Source organism: Capra hircus, chromosome 2 (assembly GCF_001704415.2).
Source record: "Capra hircus breed San Clemente chromosome 2, ASM170441v1, whole genome shotgun sequence".
In the NCBI taxonomy this organism is placed as follows: domain Eukaryota; kingdom Metazoa; phylum Chordata; class Mammalia; order Artiodactyla; family Bovidae; genus Capra; species Capra hircus.
The window spans coordinates 130,672,988-130,691,062 of NC_030809.1; the positions used below are offsets into that span (position 1 = coordinate 130,672,988).

The 18,075-nt window shown below is 41.0% G+C and overlaps 1 protein-coding gene across 2 annotated transcripts in view; it reads left to right on the plus strand.

The window, feature by feature from the left end:
• Positions 1-18,075, plus strand: part of MFSD6 (major facilitator superfamily domain containing 6) — a 62,851-nt gene that overhangs the window by 28,564 nt on the left and 16,212 nt on the right. For both annotated transcript variants that reach the window (XM_013967723.2, XM_005675845.3), the window contains exon 3: positions 4,277-4,374. In XM_013967723.2, coding sequence (XP_013823177.2) covers positions 4,277-4,374 — 98 coding nt within the window. The remainder of the gene's footprint in view (positions 1-4,276; positions 4,375-18,075) is intronic.

Consider the following 18,075-nt stretch of genomic DNA (forward strand, 5'->3'; position numbering starts at 1 on the left):
CTATGCCACCAGTTCTAAAATTGTCTTTATTCCCTGTCTACTTTTATACTTACTGACTTCCTGCTGTGAAACAGGAAAGCAGTGATATTGTTTCTGAGCTGTTTCACGATAGGTGTTTGGTAGGTCTCCATATCTCACTGAGAGGCATTTTTCAGACTCTTCTGTATTTCCAGACCTCTTAATGCTCAGGAAAATTTTTGGACTTCAAACGTGTGCTCTATATGCAGTATAATGAATTTGATTGTCCAGAAGATGATTTAGTAAAACATATTATAAATTCCTTTTTATTAGCAAGTTCTTAATTCCACGAGTGTGCATGTATTCATTTGCTAGAGCTCTCAGTCCACAAAACAGAAATGTTATTTCCTCACAGTTCTGGAAGCTGAAAGTCCCAGGTCATGGTGCTGGCAGGATGCATGTCTTCTGAGGACTTCTTTCCCTGGCTTACCTTCCACTGTCTTCACCTCGTCTCCCCTCTGTGTCTGTCGCTACCCTATCTTATCAGGGCACCAGTCACGTAGGATTAGGGCCCACCCGTGTTACATCACTTCCTGGCAAATAGATGGGGAAACAATGGAAACAGTGGCAGACTTTATTTTGGGGGACTCTAAAATCACTGCAGATGGTGACTGCAGCCATGAAATTATAAGATGCTTACTCCTTTGGAAGAAAAGTTATGACCGACCTAGACAGCATATTAAAAAGCAGAGACATTACTTTGCCAACAAGGGTCCATCTAGTTAAGGCTATGATTTTTCCAGTAGTCATGTATGGATGTGAGAGTTTGACTATAAAGAAAGCTGAGCGCCAAAGAATTGATGCTTTTGAACTTTGGTGTTGGAGAAGACTCTTGAGAGTCCCTTGGACTACAAGGAGATCCAACCAGTCCATCCTGAAGGAAGTCAGTCCTGAATATTCACTGGAAGGACTGATGCTGAAGCTGAAACTCCAATACTTTGGCCACTTGATGCAAAGAACTGACTCATTTGAAACAACCTTGATGCTGGGAAAGATTGAGGGAGGGAGGAGAAGGGGACAACAGAGGATCTTCCCCCATCTTCTGTACATTAGATGGTTGGATGGCATCACCAACTCAATGGTCATGGGTTTGGGCAAGCTCTGGGAGTTGGTGATGGACAGGGAAGCCTGGTGTGCTGCAGTCCGTGGGGTCGCAAAGAGTCAGACACAACTGAGAGACTGAACTGATGTTACATCATCTTACCTTAATTACCTTTTTAAAGGTCCTTCCTCCATATCCAGCCATACTCTGAAATCCTAGGGTTTAGGACTTAGAATTTCAGCATGCATTTTAGAGGGGACACAATCAGCACACAAGTCAGTGAATAATGTCTCAGTTTAAATATCCCATTCAGATAGTAGAGAGATTCTTAGCTTGCTGCAGTACTTTTCCGTGATTATTCAATAAATATGTATCTACTACTTTCTCTTTTGATAGACCAAAATGCTGTCTTCCTTTCTGCTTATCCTTTTCCCTTTGATTTTTTGAAGCCATTGGCTTCCCCAGAATGGTTGGTGAGGATGGAAAGTTCATGTCCACACTCTCTTTTGGAATTCTGGGATCAAAGTTAAAAACAGATACTTGGATACTTTTCTTTACTAAGACTAGTAATAATAACACCTTTCACTGAGTGCTTATTACGGGCAACTCACTGTGTTGTGATGATCACCATGAGCCTGCAGAGCTGATGTTATATCTACTTGATATATGAGGAAACTGAGGCTCTGAGACATGAAGTAACTGGACCTGGATACTTTCTCTGTGGTTTTTCCTTTAAGGCACATGTTTGGTCCTGAAGGACTATCAGTTGTGAGATTAGAAGTGTGGAAAAGAAGGATGTATCAACTTGTATCCACTGGGTTTATTGGTGGTAATCTGAGACCTAAAGCTCCCAAAAGTTACAGATTCCGGTGACTGAATTCCACATGGGCAGAGGTTTGAAGGCATAGCACAGTCCGCCTCTTACACTGGGCCAGTCGATTCTGGGTTACTTGGAGCCAAGAACTGTGGACCGTGGCCTGATTGAATAGTGGTTGTTGTGGTAACTGGTTCAAAAGTGGGCTTAAAAGAAAGCTTCAGGATAGGCAATATGACGTAAGAGACATGGGTTCGATCCCTGGGTCAGAAAGATCCCCTGGAGAAGGAAATGGTAGCCCACTCCAGGATCCTTGCCTGGAGAATCCCATGGACAGAGGAGCCTGGTGGGCTACAGTCCATGGGGTCTCAAAGAGTCAGACAGAACTGAGGCAACTTACCACGAACAGGCAATAAGAACACGAGGAAGTTGTATTACCCAATATTTCATGATGGGATTATGGGCAAGAATTACTGGGAGCTGCCTGGAAAGGGCTAGACCAGTGGTTCTCCATCTTTGGCTCAGTATCCGAATAACCTGGGGAGCTTTTAAAAGCACAGAGCCTGGGTTCAGCCTAATTGAGAAGTGGTATGGGCCTTGATGTCTGTACCTGTTAACAGCTGCCCAAGTAGCTCTGATGTACAAAGTTAAGAAGAACTAAGGAGCTAGGTCAGAGGCTGGCTAGCTGTGACCCAGGGGCCAGATCTGGCATGCTGCCTATTTTGTAGGGTCCAGGAACTAAGAATTGTTTCTACCCTTTGAGATGGCTGGGAAAAAAAAAATCTCTATTTTGCAACATGTGAAAATAACATGAAATTTACATTTCAGTGCTCCTAATTCAGTTTGTACTGGAACACAGCCATCCATGCTCATTCATTGGCGTTTTGCCTGTGGCTGCTTTCACGCCACAACGGCAGAGTTGAGTAGTTGCAGAAGATCCGAAAGCATGCTCACTATACGGCCCTTTATAGAACATGTTTGCTGAGCGTGAGTGAGGTGACGCTGATGTCATCATCAGCGCTGCCTTAGAACCTGGAAGGAAACATTTGTGTAACCTGCTTGTATAGTGTACTTGACATTTTAATCGCCTGTGGATTTTTTGTTATTTCCCAGCAGAAGGGCCCTGGTTGATGGATTTATAGCAAGTTTGTTCAGCTGACTTTTTATCAAACAGGTTTGAGACATACTTTTTCCCTCAAAACATACAAATAAGAAGAACACAGAATCCAAAGGTTCTGATAACCCAGGCCATTTCACTGTTGAAGATCTCCTAAATTGCCTAGTACCCATTTCCTAGCCCATCCCCACCACCTCAGTCCTTTTGTTGTCTTCCCCCATCTTCTGTACATGTTTGCAGTTAATACCAGCTGGATAGCTCCGAGCATTTCCTTTCCTTAATCCAGTGTTGGAAAAAGAGAACATTGTTTATAGGAATGATTTTAGTATAAAAACACAGTTGAGCAAAATTAGGAAAATAACTGCTGACTGTCAGACTGGTTTCTTTCTTTTACCTTCCAGTTTTCATTCACTTGGGTTTAGAAAACAAGAAAAGTATTAACTTTGGGAAAATTACCCAAGAAATGGAAAACAACCAAGAAAAGGAAACCCCCCAGGCTGTATCTTGTAGAGAGAAGCAGCCACCGTTTGCTTCTAAACCAGCCCATCTGTCTCAGAAGAGAGAGATCGTAGACTTGTGCTCGGATTCACCACTTTAGGCTTTGGTTTATTTGGTTTTCACTCGTAATTTTGGTGGTGGTGATTGCGAGGGTGAAAGCTAGAGGCTGATATACATTTATCAATTTCATAAGCATGTGATATCATGGATTTTTTAAAAATAATGAGCTTGTATCAATTGAACTCATAGGAGAAAAGTATTTGATTTCCAAGTAGTTTATTATTCATCATTGGAGGGTAGTTTTCAGTGACCCTGCGAGTCTCCCTGGGAAACCACTCGGTGTCTTACATGTTGGAAGTGAGGCCGCATATTCATACGTTCTCATTTTTATCCTGTCCTTCCCCGACATAGCGAGGTAGCTACAATCCTAGGCGTGTTTACCCTACAGCCACCTGGAAGGAAGCCAGCAATGTCATTACAGATGGCAGTGTGCCCAAACTATCTTAAAAAAGCATCATCTCTGTGACTAATTAAGTTTCAGGAAGGGCGATGTTCGCTTTTATATTAACAAGCATTTTGAAAAGGCTGAGAGCAGATATGTTGGAAGCCATCTTCTTCTTCCTAAGAGTTCATGGTTGCATTTAATTGTCCTTTAGTTTCTCCACTCCTGAGTTTGGAAAGCCATCTGCTGGATCAGGGATATTCTGGGCAGGGGGAAAGGAGTTGATGTTTGCGTGTTTTCTATTTCTACTAGTGACTCATTTTTCTTTCTTTTTTTTTTTTTTAGGGTTCTGTACATTGGTCTGGCCTGCAATACAGCTCGCTATATTTATATTTCCTACCTGGAAAACGCCTGGACTGTTCTGCCCATGGAAGTTCTTCAAGGTAAGTTAATAGTTGGAGTTAGGATTATTTTTCCACCTGAGTTATGACTACATGAAAGTTCAGCATCTGACTCTCCAGAGGAAGGACAGACCCACTGTTTCGTATGAGTTTGAAATGGCTGTGAAGGAGAGGTGACATGAGCGGGACTGGCTCTTCAGTTCCTCTGAGTGTTCTGTGTTTGTCAAGCCAAACAAAGCTGGATTATTTCCCACACCCTGTGATTCAACAAAGAAAGAGGAACTCTGCAATAAACTCTTACATGCAATTGTGAGGTGTGCACATCCAAAGGTGGTTTTAAATATAAAAGGATTTATGTTTTAAAGATTTTGGTGTTTTCGTCGATTAACTAATTGATAAAAAATGTTTGCCGTAATTATTTTATTTCTTCAGTTACTTTGATCACAGCTAGTGATTTGTAACTAAAGCTTTACAGTCAGACTGTTGTTTTCCCATGAACCTTTAAAATCTTTGCTCAAATATCCTGACCTAAGTTCTTCTCTTTGCTTCACTGGACTGTTTCCCTGAAACATGTAACTTTGAAAAAAATTTCTTGCCGTGTGGTTTAAGAGCAGTGAAAACATAGATTTCTGTTCATTAGCTCTATATAATCCAGACTGAATCCGGAGAGGCTCTGTTAGCAGCTTGGCTGTTCCATTTGGTGATTGGTATTATGATTAAAATAAAGGTTCAGGACCACATCACTGGAACTGAGGTCTTCTGGGACCACCCAGGCTCCTAAATCATTAGTTGTACCAAATAATCTGTGACTATATACAATTTCATTAGCCTTATGGATTGCTGTTATCATTTTCCATAACCATGAAGATAAAAATACAGTACCATCAACATAATTCTTCATCCTAATACAGAAGATGAAAGATTCACAATTATATATCTAAATGAAATATACTGAATGCAAGGTCATTCATCAAATGCCGTTTCAAGAAAAAAAAATATCCTAATTGAAAGGAGACATAATTTATAGTCATATGATAATTATAAAATTCAAGTATGTACACACTTTAAAGATGTTTTTCTCAGGTCTGATGCAGTGGTATAAATGATGAAAACAGATTCTATTTATAAATATCTATATAAAATGGAAGTTTGGTCTTATGGTAAGAAATTGTTTGTAATCATGAGAACTCTTGCAGAGTCTTAAGGTGGAGCATACATCTCAGTGTTCTGTCATATAAGAAAAAGCACAAAATATGAAATGCAGGAAAGAAATGTGCAATGATAACAAGATACATGCAACACAGTTCTTAGGAATTCCACCTCTAACTCCTGCTCTGTTCTATGAGGAGGATACTCACTTGATTTAACGGCTTTATTTATTGCTGTGATAGCAGGTGCAGACCCTTAACTAGAAACAAAACAAAAACCCGGTATAACTGTCATAATAATACATGCATATACTTTTTTCTCTCCTTTTAATTTAATATGAATTAGATGAAAAAAGATGGTTTGCATTAGTGACTTAAGAAAATAGAGCTAATGAGAGAAGGCTTTTTTTTAAATGATTAAAGAAGATATTTATAACCGAAGAATTTTTTAAGAGGGAATAAAACAAATGCTGTTGTGAATCGAGACACTTTTTTTTCCTGTTAATTTATCAAAGAAATGTTTAGCAGCCACCACAAGTCAAGCAGGATGCCGGGCCCTGGGAATGCGGGTGCTGGGAATGTAATTGAAAAACAACATATTAACTTAGCCCCCAGGGTCGCGCTGACTGTTCTGGAAGGCAGATGTGCAGACACATGCCTGCTTCCCTGTGTGTTAGACGGAATCAGGAGCGATGTGCCAGGTACCAGAGATGCTGCAGAGAGGGGGTGATCAGCTTTGTGAAGCAGAGATGGGAGGATGGAGATATTGGTAAAAGATTCCCCAGGGAGATCACAGATGAGCAGGATGTTGAAGGGGGACTAGGATCCAGCCAGGGACCTAAAGAGAAGTGGACATGTTGGCTCAGAGCAGAGCCCCCTGCCAAAGCAGTCTGTGCAGAGCAGACTAGCCTTCCCGGGAACCCGAGTGGGAGACCCTGGCAAGGGCTCGGCGGGTCTGTCGTCCTCAGCTGCTGACCCAGGCCTGGTTTTATAGAGTGTACTTACGTGCCACTCCAGGAGTCACCCTTGCCTCCTGTGGCAGGCTTCAGTTTATACCTCTGTGTTTGATTTTATTTCACCTTGTGCCAGCAGAGACCTAGTTATTGATCTGAAGTAAGTAAAAAGGGGGAATCTGTAAATACAAAGAGGCTCCTCGTCTGACAGGGCTCTGGGACTGGCTCCACAGGGCTCTCTGTGTCTAAGCCTGGAGGGCATGGGTCCATCCCCTGGCAGAAGTGAGGCCTCAGTGTTCTGGCTGTACACCAAAGACTCCCTTGCCTTTGTTTGACCCATGCCTGCCACGGAAAACAGTGGATTATCTGTGTGGAATAAATCCTGCATTTTAGGAACACACTTCTGACCAAACAGGGTTGTTTTCCAGTCTGGATTCTTCCATATTTGCAAGGCTTGTCCAAATGACTGTCAAGTCCCGGTGCTCTAGGCAGCTCTACTGGCGATGCAGTCAGACAAAAAATGATGACAAAGCAGAAACGATTTAATTACAGGCCAAGCCCGCTGTCATGACAGATGCCCCGTAACCCCGTGACAGGAACTGCTACCTGACAATGTCCAAAGCCCTAGCCATAGCAGGGAAGGCTGGGGTGGGGTGGGAGGCTGGCTTTCACCCCTAATGGTCACGACAAAACTTCCACTCTTTCATTCCTCCCCCACGCCACACGAGAGGGTCTTCTTAAACAAAAGAGGTGAGGGCTGGCTCCTCATCGTCCCTCTCACCCCTTGCCTCGTTCCCCAAACACCATGAGAACCAGTACCCTCTGAGCAACCCAAGGGACAGAGACAAGGGGTGTGCTTGAACCCATATCTCGGGCTGTTCCTCTCTTCCTTTTTGGGGCTGCCTGTAACCGATGGAGGAGGATGCCTTGTTATTCCACATTCCTGGAAGCTGTTTATCATCATCTTAGCATTTGGCTCCTCAGGCCGTGCTGATAATCATTGGCAGATGGGATGGGGATAAAACATATTTTTTCTCCTCTCGGCCCCTAGGAAGGAGGCCATGTGGGTAAGACTGTTGGGGATTACGAGCATGTTTCTTTTCCATGCTCTTTCTTACATTTAGTAGCCAGTGTCTCTTGCAGCAAACATGTTGTTCAGTAGGCAACTGGTGCTACCATGTAAAGAAGCAGAAAGATATATTTCCTATTCATAAGGAGCCTGTGGTGGTTTAGCACTAAGTCGTGTTAGACTCTCTGACCCCATGGACTGTCGCCCGCCAGGCTCCTCTGTCCACGGGATTTTCCAGGCAAGAATACTGGAGTGGGTTGCCATTTCCTTCTCAAGGGGACTCTTCCTGACCCAGGGATGGAACCCAGGTCTCCTGCATTGCAATGCAGGCCGATTCTTTACTGACTGGTAGTCAGTAGTAAGGAGCCTGTAATTTATTTTAAAAAGACATGGTGAGTCTAAGTGCCTCAAAGCATTGCTGGTTGCAATGGAGGGGGTGGGATAGTTATACTTATTTTAAGATCTCATTTTCAAAACCCATAGGTTTTTCTCCTTTACTTCTGTATGAGAAGCATTTAAATATATTCTTGTGAGCAGGAGTATGCACTTTTGATAAAAATCAAGGTCAGATGTGTTATGCTCATTTTCATGTGGCTGTTAGTTATAAACCCTTGCAAGACTTAGAGATGCATGTGATCCAAATTATTCTTGCTATTAACATGTATTTAAGGAGAGGCAGGCCAGACCAGGGCTGCTGTAACTGAAGAGGTCCTTCTGTGGCGCTCACCTTAATGGCTCAGGCACTGAAGGGTGAAAATGAGGTCTGTGTCGGTTCCTCGTGTGCAGGACGCTTGACCAGTAAGATATGGGTTAAGATTTTGATAGAAGATAGTTTTTTAATGTCACCAGTAGGAAGGCTTGAACTGACATTTATGCAGCTTTGCTTTCTTGTTTAGTATGCCTGCTCAGCCAAGTGAGCATCACATTTCCCGTCCTCTCATGTTCTGGTAGAGTGCGGAAGAATTATGGAAGCATTAGCTTTGCGGTCCTTATCTGACAGTGGAAATCCTAGCTGTGATTCTAGGCTGCTATCATCCATATTGGAAATTTTCTGTCTGACTTAACTCTTGAAACACAAGTAGCTTGTCACATGATTATATAATATATACAGAATGCTCTTGGTATTTCAGTGGGTAGACTGACATATGGAGGTCATTGATGTTACTGTGAATTTTTAATCAGAAGAATCTCATAAATTGTAACAGAGCAGTTTTATTCTTTATCGCTCCCATGCTTTACAGTTACTAAAAGTTTTTAATACATAGCATCTTCAAAATAGACATTATTTTGTCCCTTTAGAGTTTAAATATCTCCTGCCCCAACAATGCTTTGCTGGCAAATTGCATCTGACATTTAGCTCTTCCTTTTCTGAACTGTTCTCAAACTTAGGGACTATGGTACAGTTTAGCACTTGCTTGCTACCCAGATATTTTATTGAACAAATATTACTTCCTGACTTGGTTTTAACCCTTAAGAGCAAAGACCACATCTTATGCTTTTTGAATTTTCCAAAGAGACATGATCATAGGAAGACGTACTATAAATGCTTGTTTTTCTGGTTTCACAGTCCCCTGAGAAATGAACTGTAGTTGAAATTTTCTAATTAGTAAAGCTTATGAATAATAGAAGAGGTTCTCTCAGAGACTTACAAATATGGGAAGAAAAGCTGAAAACTAAATTTAAAAGTTGAATCTTTAATCTGCTAGCTTTTTCCCTAGGATGCCATCCTGCCATCCATTGCACCTTTCTAAAAACATCAGTGCATCTTAATTATTTACTTATTTACGCTCCTGCATCGTCCTGTATATTATTTGAGACAGCTTAGCAAAATATGCAATAATCTGCAAACCATACAATGCTTAGCCTTGAATTAGATCATCTTGCCAGCTCCCCTACCTGTAGGTCTGTGTCCTTTACACAAACTGCTTAATCACTCACTCTAAGCCTCTTAGACTTTGGTGCTACAGATTAGGCTGAAATAAGTGTTAAATAAATTAATTTATGCAAAGTATTTAGCATATTACCTGGCACATAGTTCGCTTTCAATAAATGTTAAATAATATGCATTAAAGTAAAATAAAGAATTATCATAAAAATTAGGACCAGGAGAAATATAATTTAGAAGATCCTACTCTAAAAAGTTAAATTGCAACTATGCATTAAAGCCTTGCCATAAGTGACTAGTCAGTGAAGAGTTTTTTAAAGTTATCTTCGGGGAAGTGAAATGTTAACCAGCTCTGCTAAAAAGAAGTTCTCCTGTGTGGCTGCTATGAGGAGACACTGAGTGACTAGTACATAGTGTCATTCAGTCTTGACCTTAAACACAGCAGTTTGTGGTGGCAACTTCTCAAACTCGTTTTAAGATATGCCAAGGGTGAAAAGAAGAGAAGCGAAAAGCAAAGGAGAAAAGGAAAGATATACCCATTTGAATGCAGAGTTCCAAAGAATAGCAAGGAGAGATAAGAAAGCCTTCCTCAGTGATCAATGCAAAGAAATAGAAGAAAACAATAGAATGGGAAAGACTAGAGATTTCTTCAAGAAAATTAGAGATACCAAGGAAACATTTAATACAAAGATGGGCACAATAAAGGACAGAAATGGTTGGGACCTAACAGAAGCAGAAGAGATTAAGAAGAGGTGGCAAGAACACACAGAAGAACTGTACAAAAAAGATATCCATGACCTAGATAATCACGACGGTGTGATCACTCACCTAGAGCCAGACGTCCTGGAATGTGAAGTCAAGTGGGCCTTAGGAAGTATCACTATGAACAAAGCTAGTGGAGGTGATGGAATTCCAGTTGAGCTACTTCAAATCCTAAAAGATGATGCTGTGAAAGTGCGGCACTCAGTATGTCAGCAAATTTGGAAAACCCAGCAGTGGCCACAGGACTGGAAAAAGTCAGTTTTCATTCCAATCCCAAAGAAAGGCAATGTCAAAGAATGCTCAAACTACCGCACAGCTGGACTCATCTCACATGCTAGTAAAGTAATGCTCAAAATTCTCCATGCCAGGCTTCAGCAATATGTGAACTGTGAATTTCCAGATGTTCAAGCTGGTTTTAGAAAAGGCAAGGAACCAGAGATCAAATTGCCAACATCTGCTGGATCATTGAAAAAGCAAGAGAGTTCCAGAAAAACATCTATTTCTGCTTTATTGACTATGCCAAAGCCTTTGACTGTGTGGATCACAGGAACCTGTGGAACATTCTGAAAGAGATGGGAATACTGGACCACCTGACTTGGCTCTTCAGAAATCTGTATGCATGTCAGGAAGTAACAGTTAGAACTGGACATGGAACAACAGACTGGTTCCAAATACGAAAAGGAGTACATCAAGGTTGTATATTGTCACCCTGCTTATTTAACTTCTATGCAGAGTATATCATGAGAAACGTTGGGCTGGAAGAAGCACAAGCTGGAATCAAGATTGCTGGGAGAAATATCAATCACCTCAGATATGCAGATGACACCACCCTTATGGCAGAAAGTGAAGAAGTAAAGAGCCTCTTAATGAAAGTGAAAGAGGAGAGTGAAAAGTGGGCTTAAAGCTCAGCATTCAGAAACTAAGATCATGGCATCTGGTCCCATCACTTCATGGGAAATAGATGGGGAAACAGTGGAAACAGTGGCTGACTTTATTTTTTGGGTTCCAAAATCACTACAGATGGTGATTGCAGCCATGAAATTAAAAGACACTTACTCCTTAAAAGGAAAGTTATGACCAACCTAGATAGCATATTACAAAGCAAAGACATTACTTTGCCAACAAAGGTCCATCTGGTCAAGTTATGGTTTTTCCAGTAGTCATTTATGGATGTGAGAGTTGGAGTATAAAGAAAGCTGAGCACCAAAGAATTGATGCTTTTGAACTGTGGTGAAGGAGAAGACTCTTGAGAGTCCCTTGGACTGCAAGGAGATCTAACCAGTCCATCCTAAAAGAGATCAGTCCTGGGTGTTCATTGGAAGGACTGATGCTGAGCTGGAACTCCAATACTTTGGCCAGCTGATCTGACTCATTTGAAACAACCCTGATGCTGGGAAAGATTGAGGGCAGGAGGAGAAGGGGATGACAGAAGATGAGATGGTTGGATGGCATCATGGACTCAATGGACATGAGTTTGGGTAAACTCCGGGAGTTGGTGATGGACAGGGAAGCCTGGTGTGCTGTGGTTCATGGGGTCGCAAAGAGTCGGACATGACTGAGCGGCTGAACTGATCTGAGCTGAAGGGTATAACAGCTTCCCAGGTGGCGCTAGTGATACAGAACCACTTGCCAATGCAGGAAATGTAAGAGACTCGGGTTTGATTCCTGGGTCATGAAGGTCCCCTGGAGAAGGGCATGCCATCCCACTGCAGTATTCTTGCCCAGAGAATCCTATGGACAGAGGAGCCTGGTAGGCTATACTCCATGGGCTCGCCAAGAATCGGATATGACTGAAGCAGCTTAGCACACATGCACGGGTATTATGCCAGCATGTAAAATTCACAAAGGCCCCCAAAACATTGGTGTAGTAACTATAGACTTTTTTTTATATATAAAGCAACTTATCAGTCTTTTTTTTTTTTTTTTTTTTGCTAAGTTAAGTTTATAGAAGCTTCATTTCTTCTTTCCACTTTCACTCACACATGAGAGTTAGTTTTCTCCATCCTTACCCAGGGTACCTTTTTTCCACAAATGCTTTCTCCTCACATCCCAGCCCGCAGGCCACTGCCTGCTGAGTTTCATTTCAGCTCTTTTGCTCAGCTGCCAGTATGTGTCAAGCCCTGAGCCAGGCCCTAGCCTGTTCATCCTCAGGGAGCTTGGTCAGCCCCTCCTTCGGGTGCATCCTTCCCCCTCCACCCTCGAGACTGTAAGCTCCGCAGCGCTTAGAGACGTGTTCTGCGTATCGCCACAGTCTCAGCGCAGAGCAGGGGCCCGGCACCTAGTCTGGCTGCTCAGCAGGTGCTGGTGAAGGAATAAACAAAGCAGGTTCTTGCAGCAGTTTCTTAAGTGTGTTGGCGGGCTTGGGAGCATTGACTGTTGCCTGCCACTCATAAAGTCACCTTCATGCCAGATGCAAAAGGTTCTTGAAGCTTCTACTAGGACCATTGTTCTTTGTGGGGTCCTCTACTCTTTTTGGAAGGTCCCTTGCTGTTGGTGGCCCTGACTTCGGCAGAGACTGGCTTGCTGTTTGCCTGCTGTGTCCCTTCTTCATAGACACACGCTGGCCTCCCCTTGCCTGTCTCCCTGGCAGTTCGGTATGAGCGGATGACTGATTCTGCCTGGTAGTAAGCAGGAATGATGTCGCTTGTAAACCCAGCCCGTAAAGGCTTCCCCGTGTCATCTTCTCCTCCCTCCTCTACCAGGCACCGCTGCCCAGGTGCCCATGTGTGGAGCGCAGCAGTGAGCCCACCTCGGGGCCCTGAGGGACTCCTTGCCCACTGGGCTTGACGTGAGCAAGGAAAGAAACCACGCAGTGGGTGAGGCCACCAAGGCTCCAAGGCCTGTCTCTTAACACAGGAGCATGACCGTAACCAGTACTGACTGCTTTTTGTATTGCCTGCCCAATGGAAGTTTTGTTTTTTTTCTTATTTTCTTGTGTTGTTTTTTGAAGAAGAGTCTCTTAGTGATTTTTACCACGTTGATCTCTCAGAAACGTCTTTTAATCTCAACGTTTGAATGGTCCAGTGAACTAATGGGAATGTCTGCTTTGGTCCATGCATAGAGAAGGTTTGTCACAGGTGATTTAGTATGCCAGTGCTAAAGCGATGTGTATATTTTGTTGAGTAAGCGCATGTCAGTGACAGAGCAAGAAAAACAAAGCAATCCTTGTTTCCCAGTACTTTGTCAGTTCTCACCCCTCCCTGCCATTATGATGTGATTTCCCCAAGCCAAGCAGGACTGTACAAAGAGCAGCTGTCTACTTGGGAAGAAAGGATTTTTTCTTGTTCATACCTGCCATGTATTGTAATAGAGCATGCCTGTCAGCCAAGACTGAACAATCTTGAACTTCATGTGGCAGAATCAGGTGGGAATGTTGAGTATTATAAGGTAGAGAGCTCTTTGGGGCATATAAAAAACTTGATATTATGTGTGCTGTGAGCACTTTTAGAAGGGAGGAGAAGAAGGCAGTAAGAATATACATTTTTAAAAATTGATAGGTTCTTTGGGATATTTGATATTATCAATAAAACCTCTCAAATTAGATGATTACCTTTATTATAGAATAATAAAGAGAAGGAAATGGCAACCCACTCCAATATTCTTGCCTGGACAACCCCATGGACAGAGGAGTCTGGACGGGTCCAGGCCATACAGTCACGAAGAGTCAAACACAACTGAGTGGCTAACACAATTATAGAACACTTTCAATAGTTATGAGAATGTACAGTATATTTCTTAAGCACTGAAGTGCTTCAAATTCTGTCCCACTACCCTGATGTCTGTATCACTTTGGAGAAGGCACTTTAATCTCTGTGCCTTGGTTTCCGTTTTGGAAAATGAAGAAAAAAATGGTACCTATTCTTAAGAACAACAGATGAGATAATGCTATATAAAATACTTAGCACAGTTCCTGGTAGAGTAAGCTGCTGTAATAACATCATTAATGGAAATTGTTGTTGTTGTTTAGTTGCTAAGACATGTCCGACTCTTTTTGTGATCCCATGGATGTCGCCCTCCAGGCTCCTCTGTCCGAGGGATTTCCCAGGCAAGAATACTGGAGTGGGTGCTGTTTCCTTCCCCAGGGCGTCTTCCCGACCTAGGGATCAAACCCACGCCTCTTGCATTGGCAGGCAGGTTCTTCACCACTCAGCCACCACAGACTTAAAAATTATCATTATTAATGGGAAAAGTTAACCATTAATCTTAATTCTTTCCAGTGGTTCAAGGTTATTGAAAAGTAGTGTATTCACAAACAGCTAAGGTCCTGGCAGTATCTCTAAATTTCTGTTAGCCTTGAAGGTGATCCTGAGGGACCCCAGGGAAGGTAAAAAAGGCTGAGAAGCTAAGTTTTCATGACCTGAGTGATCCTGGAGAATCACTAGTTGTCAGTTAACCTATGGCGTTGAATTGCCAGTCAAACACATTTATTAAGAACCTGTTATGTGAGTTGGTGTTGAATTGCCACTCAAAATTACCAGTGGTATGATGACAAGTAGTCAAGGAAGAGTAATACATATTGCAAGGAGAATCCGTTCATGTGCCTTTGTTACTATTATCAGTCAGGGAGGTAACATCTTTTTATTTGTGCTGTTTGATCCACCAACTTAGTTATCTCACACTACAAGGTTTAAAAATGGATAACTCTAGTATAAACATATTTACCCATGCCACTGAATACATTAGCTTATTTCATTATATACAGAATAATCATCTATTCCTTTTCATAGTTATCTAATAAAAGGCAAGCACATAAGAAACATTTTCTTCTTCCTGCTTATGATATCTCTTACCCTTTACATTTTAAAGGAAAGTTTTTTTATACCTAAAATACAATTTTACAAATACGGAAAATGGTGGGATTTTTTTTTAGATTTCTAGATTGCTTTATAATGATTCAAACTTAGAGGACTAGAACACAAGCGTAGTAAAAATATTGAAAGTGTTTCAGCTTATTAATATAATTACTAGAAGTTTGCATTAGTTTAAGAACAAGAACCGCAACTCCACAATAGTCTTTTGTATACAAGGTGTTATTATCAACTGAGTGCTCTCTTGTGGATTTAGATTTACTAGTTCTTGGAAGTAATATGGATTCTTCCATTTATATGATATTTTGAAATAAGGTATCTCAGATAAACCAATTTTAATTCTATACCTCTTGGAAAATGTTGGAGCATACAGACAGAATTGCTTTCATTCTTCTGCTTTTAGTACCAGAGAAAATTTTTTCTCTAAATGCTTTACTATTTTTCCCTTCAAGCCCTGAGTTGCTTTAAAGAATGTAGTTTCCAGTTATCTAATTAGTCCCTAAAAGCAATAAGGAAACTCTAGAATTCTAACTATAGAGAATTTTTTATAACTGCCACTTAATACCAGCCAACAAGTTTAGTTTAAAAGTATCCTAATTTTCAGTCATCCTGCTGGAAAATGCTTTAATTATCCTAAAAGACTCAAAGTTTTAGAAAGCCCTTAGGACTGGGAAAAAAAAAAGAAAAGAAACTCTTTATTATTGAAAGATTTTGTGTGTGTCCAAGGCTTCACATTGAAGAGAATAACTACTAGAATTATATTTGATATAGAATTATAGCAGAAATACATTTGTTACCATTTGGTCACGTAAAGGGCTTCCCTGACGCCTCAGCTGGTGAAGAATCCGCCTGCAATGCGGGAGACCTGGATTTGATCCTTGGGTTGGGAAGATCCAACCCACTCCACTATTTTTGCCAGGAGAATCCCCATGGACAGAGGAGCTTGGTGGGCTACAGTCTATGAGGCTGTAGACTCAGACACAACTGAGCATCATATAAATATGTAGACCAATCTATGTCTCCTTGTAAATCCTGTCACTGATTGCTGAAACATAGATATAACAATATTAAAATTAATATTTTAACACTATTAAAATTACTTTAAAACCATCTCATGTGGTTTCAGGTCTTTGATGATTCATCTTTAAGAAATGACTTCTAAAACCTATGCTGGTTATTAGTTAGAATTGATTTTGAATAAATTTCATTTATTATAATTTTTTGAGGTTTTTCCCTAAGTGCTAATGAAAAAATAGTCATATCTGAAAAGTTAGCCTCATCTTTAGTAATTATTGTTTACACAGATATATATAATAATATTTAAATTTTATACTACTGTCAACATTTATAATCAAGATTCTATCCAGGCATTGTTCAATTCAGAGAAGGCTGGCATTATCTAAGGTACTGTAGTTGTTAAGCCAAATAAAGCAAATATTTCATTTGAATTCTGTTGAAATTAATTAAGTATGCATACTGCCTCTAATCATCTAGTATATCTTTCTAGTTAAAAAACAACCTACTTTAAATGATTACTGAAACATACATAAGAAAAATTATTGTGCTATTTCTCAAGGCATATAATCTAATGTACCCAGTGAAAATAATGTTTATTCTATTATGGTCAACCACTGATGCTGAAGAAGCTGAAGTTGACCAGATCTATAGAGACCCACTGTATAATCATAAGGGATTTCATTTAGGTCATACCTGAATGGTCTAGAGGTTTTCCCTACTTTCTTCAATTTAACTCTTAATTTTGCAATAAGGAGTTCATGATCTGAGCCACAGTCAGCTCCAGGTCTTGGTTTTGCTGACTGTCTAGAGCTTATGATTATAAAGTAGAAGTGACAAATAGACTCGAGGGATTAGATCTGATAGACAGAGTGCCTGAAGAACTATGGAGAGAGGTTCATGACATTGTACAGGAGGCAGTGATCAAGACCATCCCCAAGAAAAAGAAATTCAGAAAGACAAAATGGTTGTCTGAGGAGGCCTTACAAATAGCTGAGAAAAGAAGAGAAACTAAAGGCAAAGAAGAAAAGCAAAGATAAACCCATCTGAATGCAGAGTTCCAAAGAATAGCAAGAAGAGATAAGAAAGCCTTCCTCTGTGATCAATGCAAAGAAATAGAGGAAAACAGTAGAATGGGAAAGACCTGAGATCTCTTCAAGAAAATTAGAGATACCAAGGGAACATTTCATGCAAAGATAGGCAGAGTAAAGGACAGAAATGGTATGGACTTAACAGAAGCAGAAGATATTAAGAAGAGGTGGCAAGAATACACAGAATAACTGTACAAAAAAGATCTTCATGACCCAGATAACCACGATGGTGTGATCACTCACCTAGAGCCAGACATCCTGGAATGTGAAGTGAAGTGGGCCTTAGGAAGTATCACTATGAACAAAGCTAGTGGAGGTGATGGAGTTCCAGTTGAGCTATTTCAAATCCTAAAAGATGATGCTGTGAAAGTGCTTCACTCAATATGTCAGCAAATTTGGAAAACTCAGCAGTGGCCACAGGACTGGAAAAGGTCAGTTTTCATTCCAATCCCAAAGAAAGGCAATGCCAAAGAATGCTCAAACTACCGCACAGTTGCACTCATCTCACATGCTAGTAAAGTAATGCTCAAAATTCTCCAAGCCAGGCTTCAGCAATATGTGAACTGTGAATTTCCAGATGTTCAAGCTGGATTTAGAAAAGGCAGAGGAACCAGAGATCAAATTGCCAACGTTGAAACTGGATCATCAAAAAAACAAGAGAGTTCCAGAAAAACATCTATTTCTGCTTTATTGACTATGCCAAAGCCTTTGACTGTGTGGATCACAACAAAATGTGGAAAATTCTTCAAGAGATGGGAATACCAGACTACCTTACCTGCCTCCTGAGAAACCTGTATGCAGGTCAAGAAGCAACAGTTAAAACTGGACGTGGAACAATAGAACTGGACATGGAACTGGTTCCAAATTGGGAAAGGAGTACATCAAGGCTGTATATTATCACCCTGTTTATTTAGTTTATATGCAGAGTACATCATGCAAAATGCCGGGTTGGATGAAGCACAAGCTGGAATCAAGATTGCTGGGAGAAATATAAATAACCTCAGATATGCAGA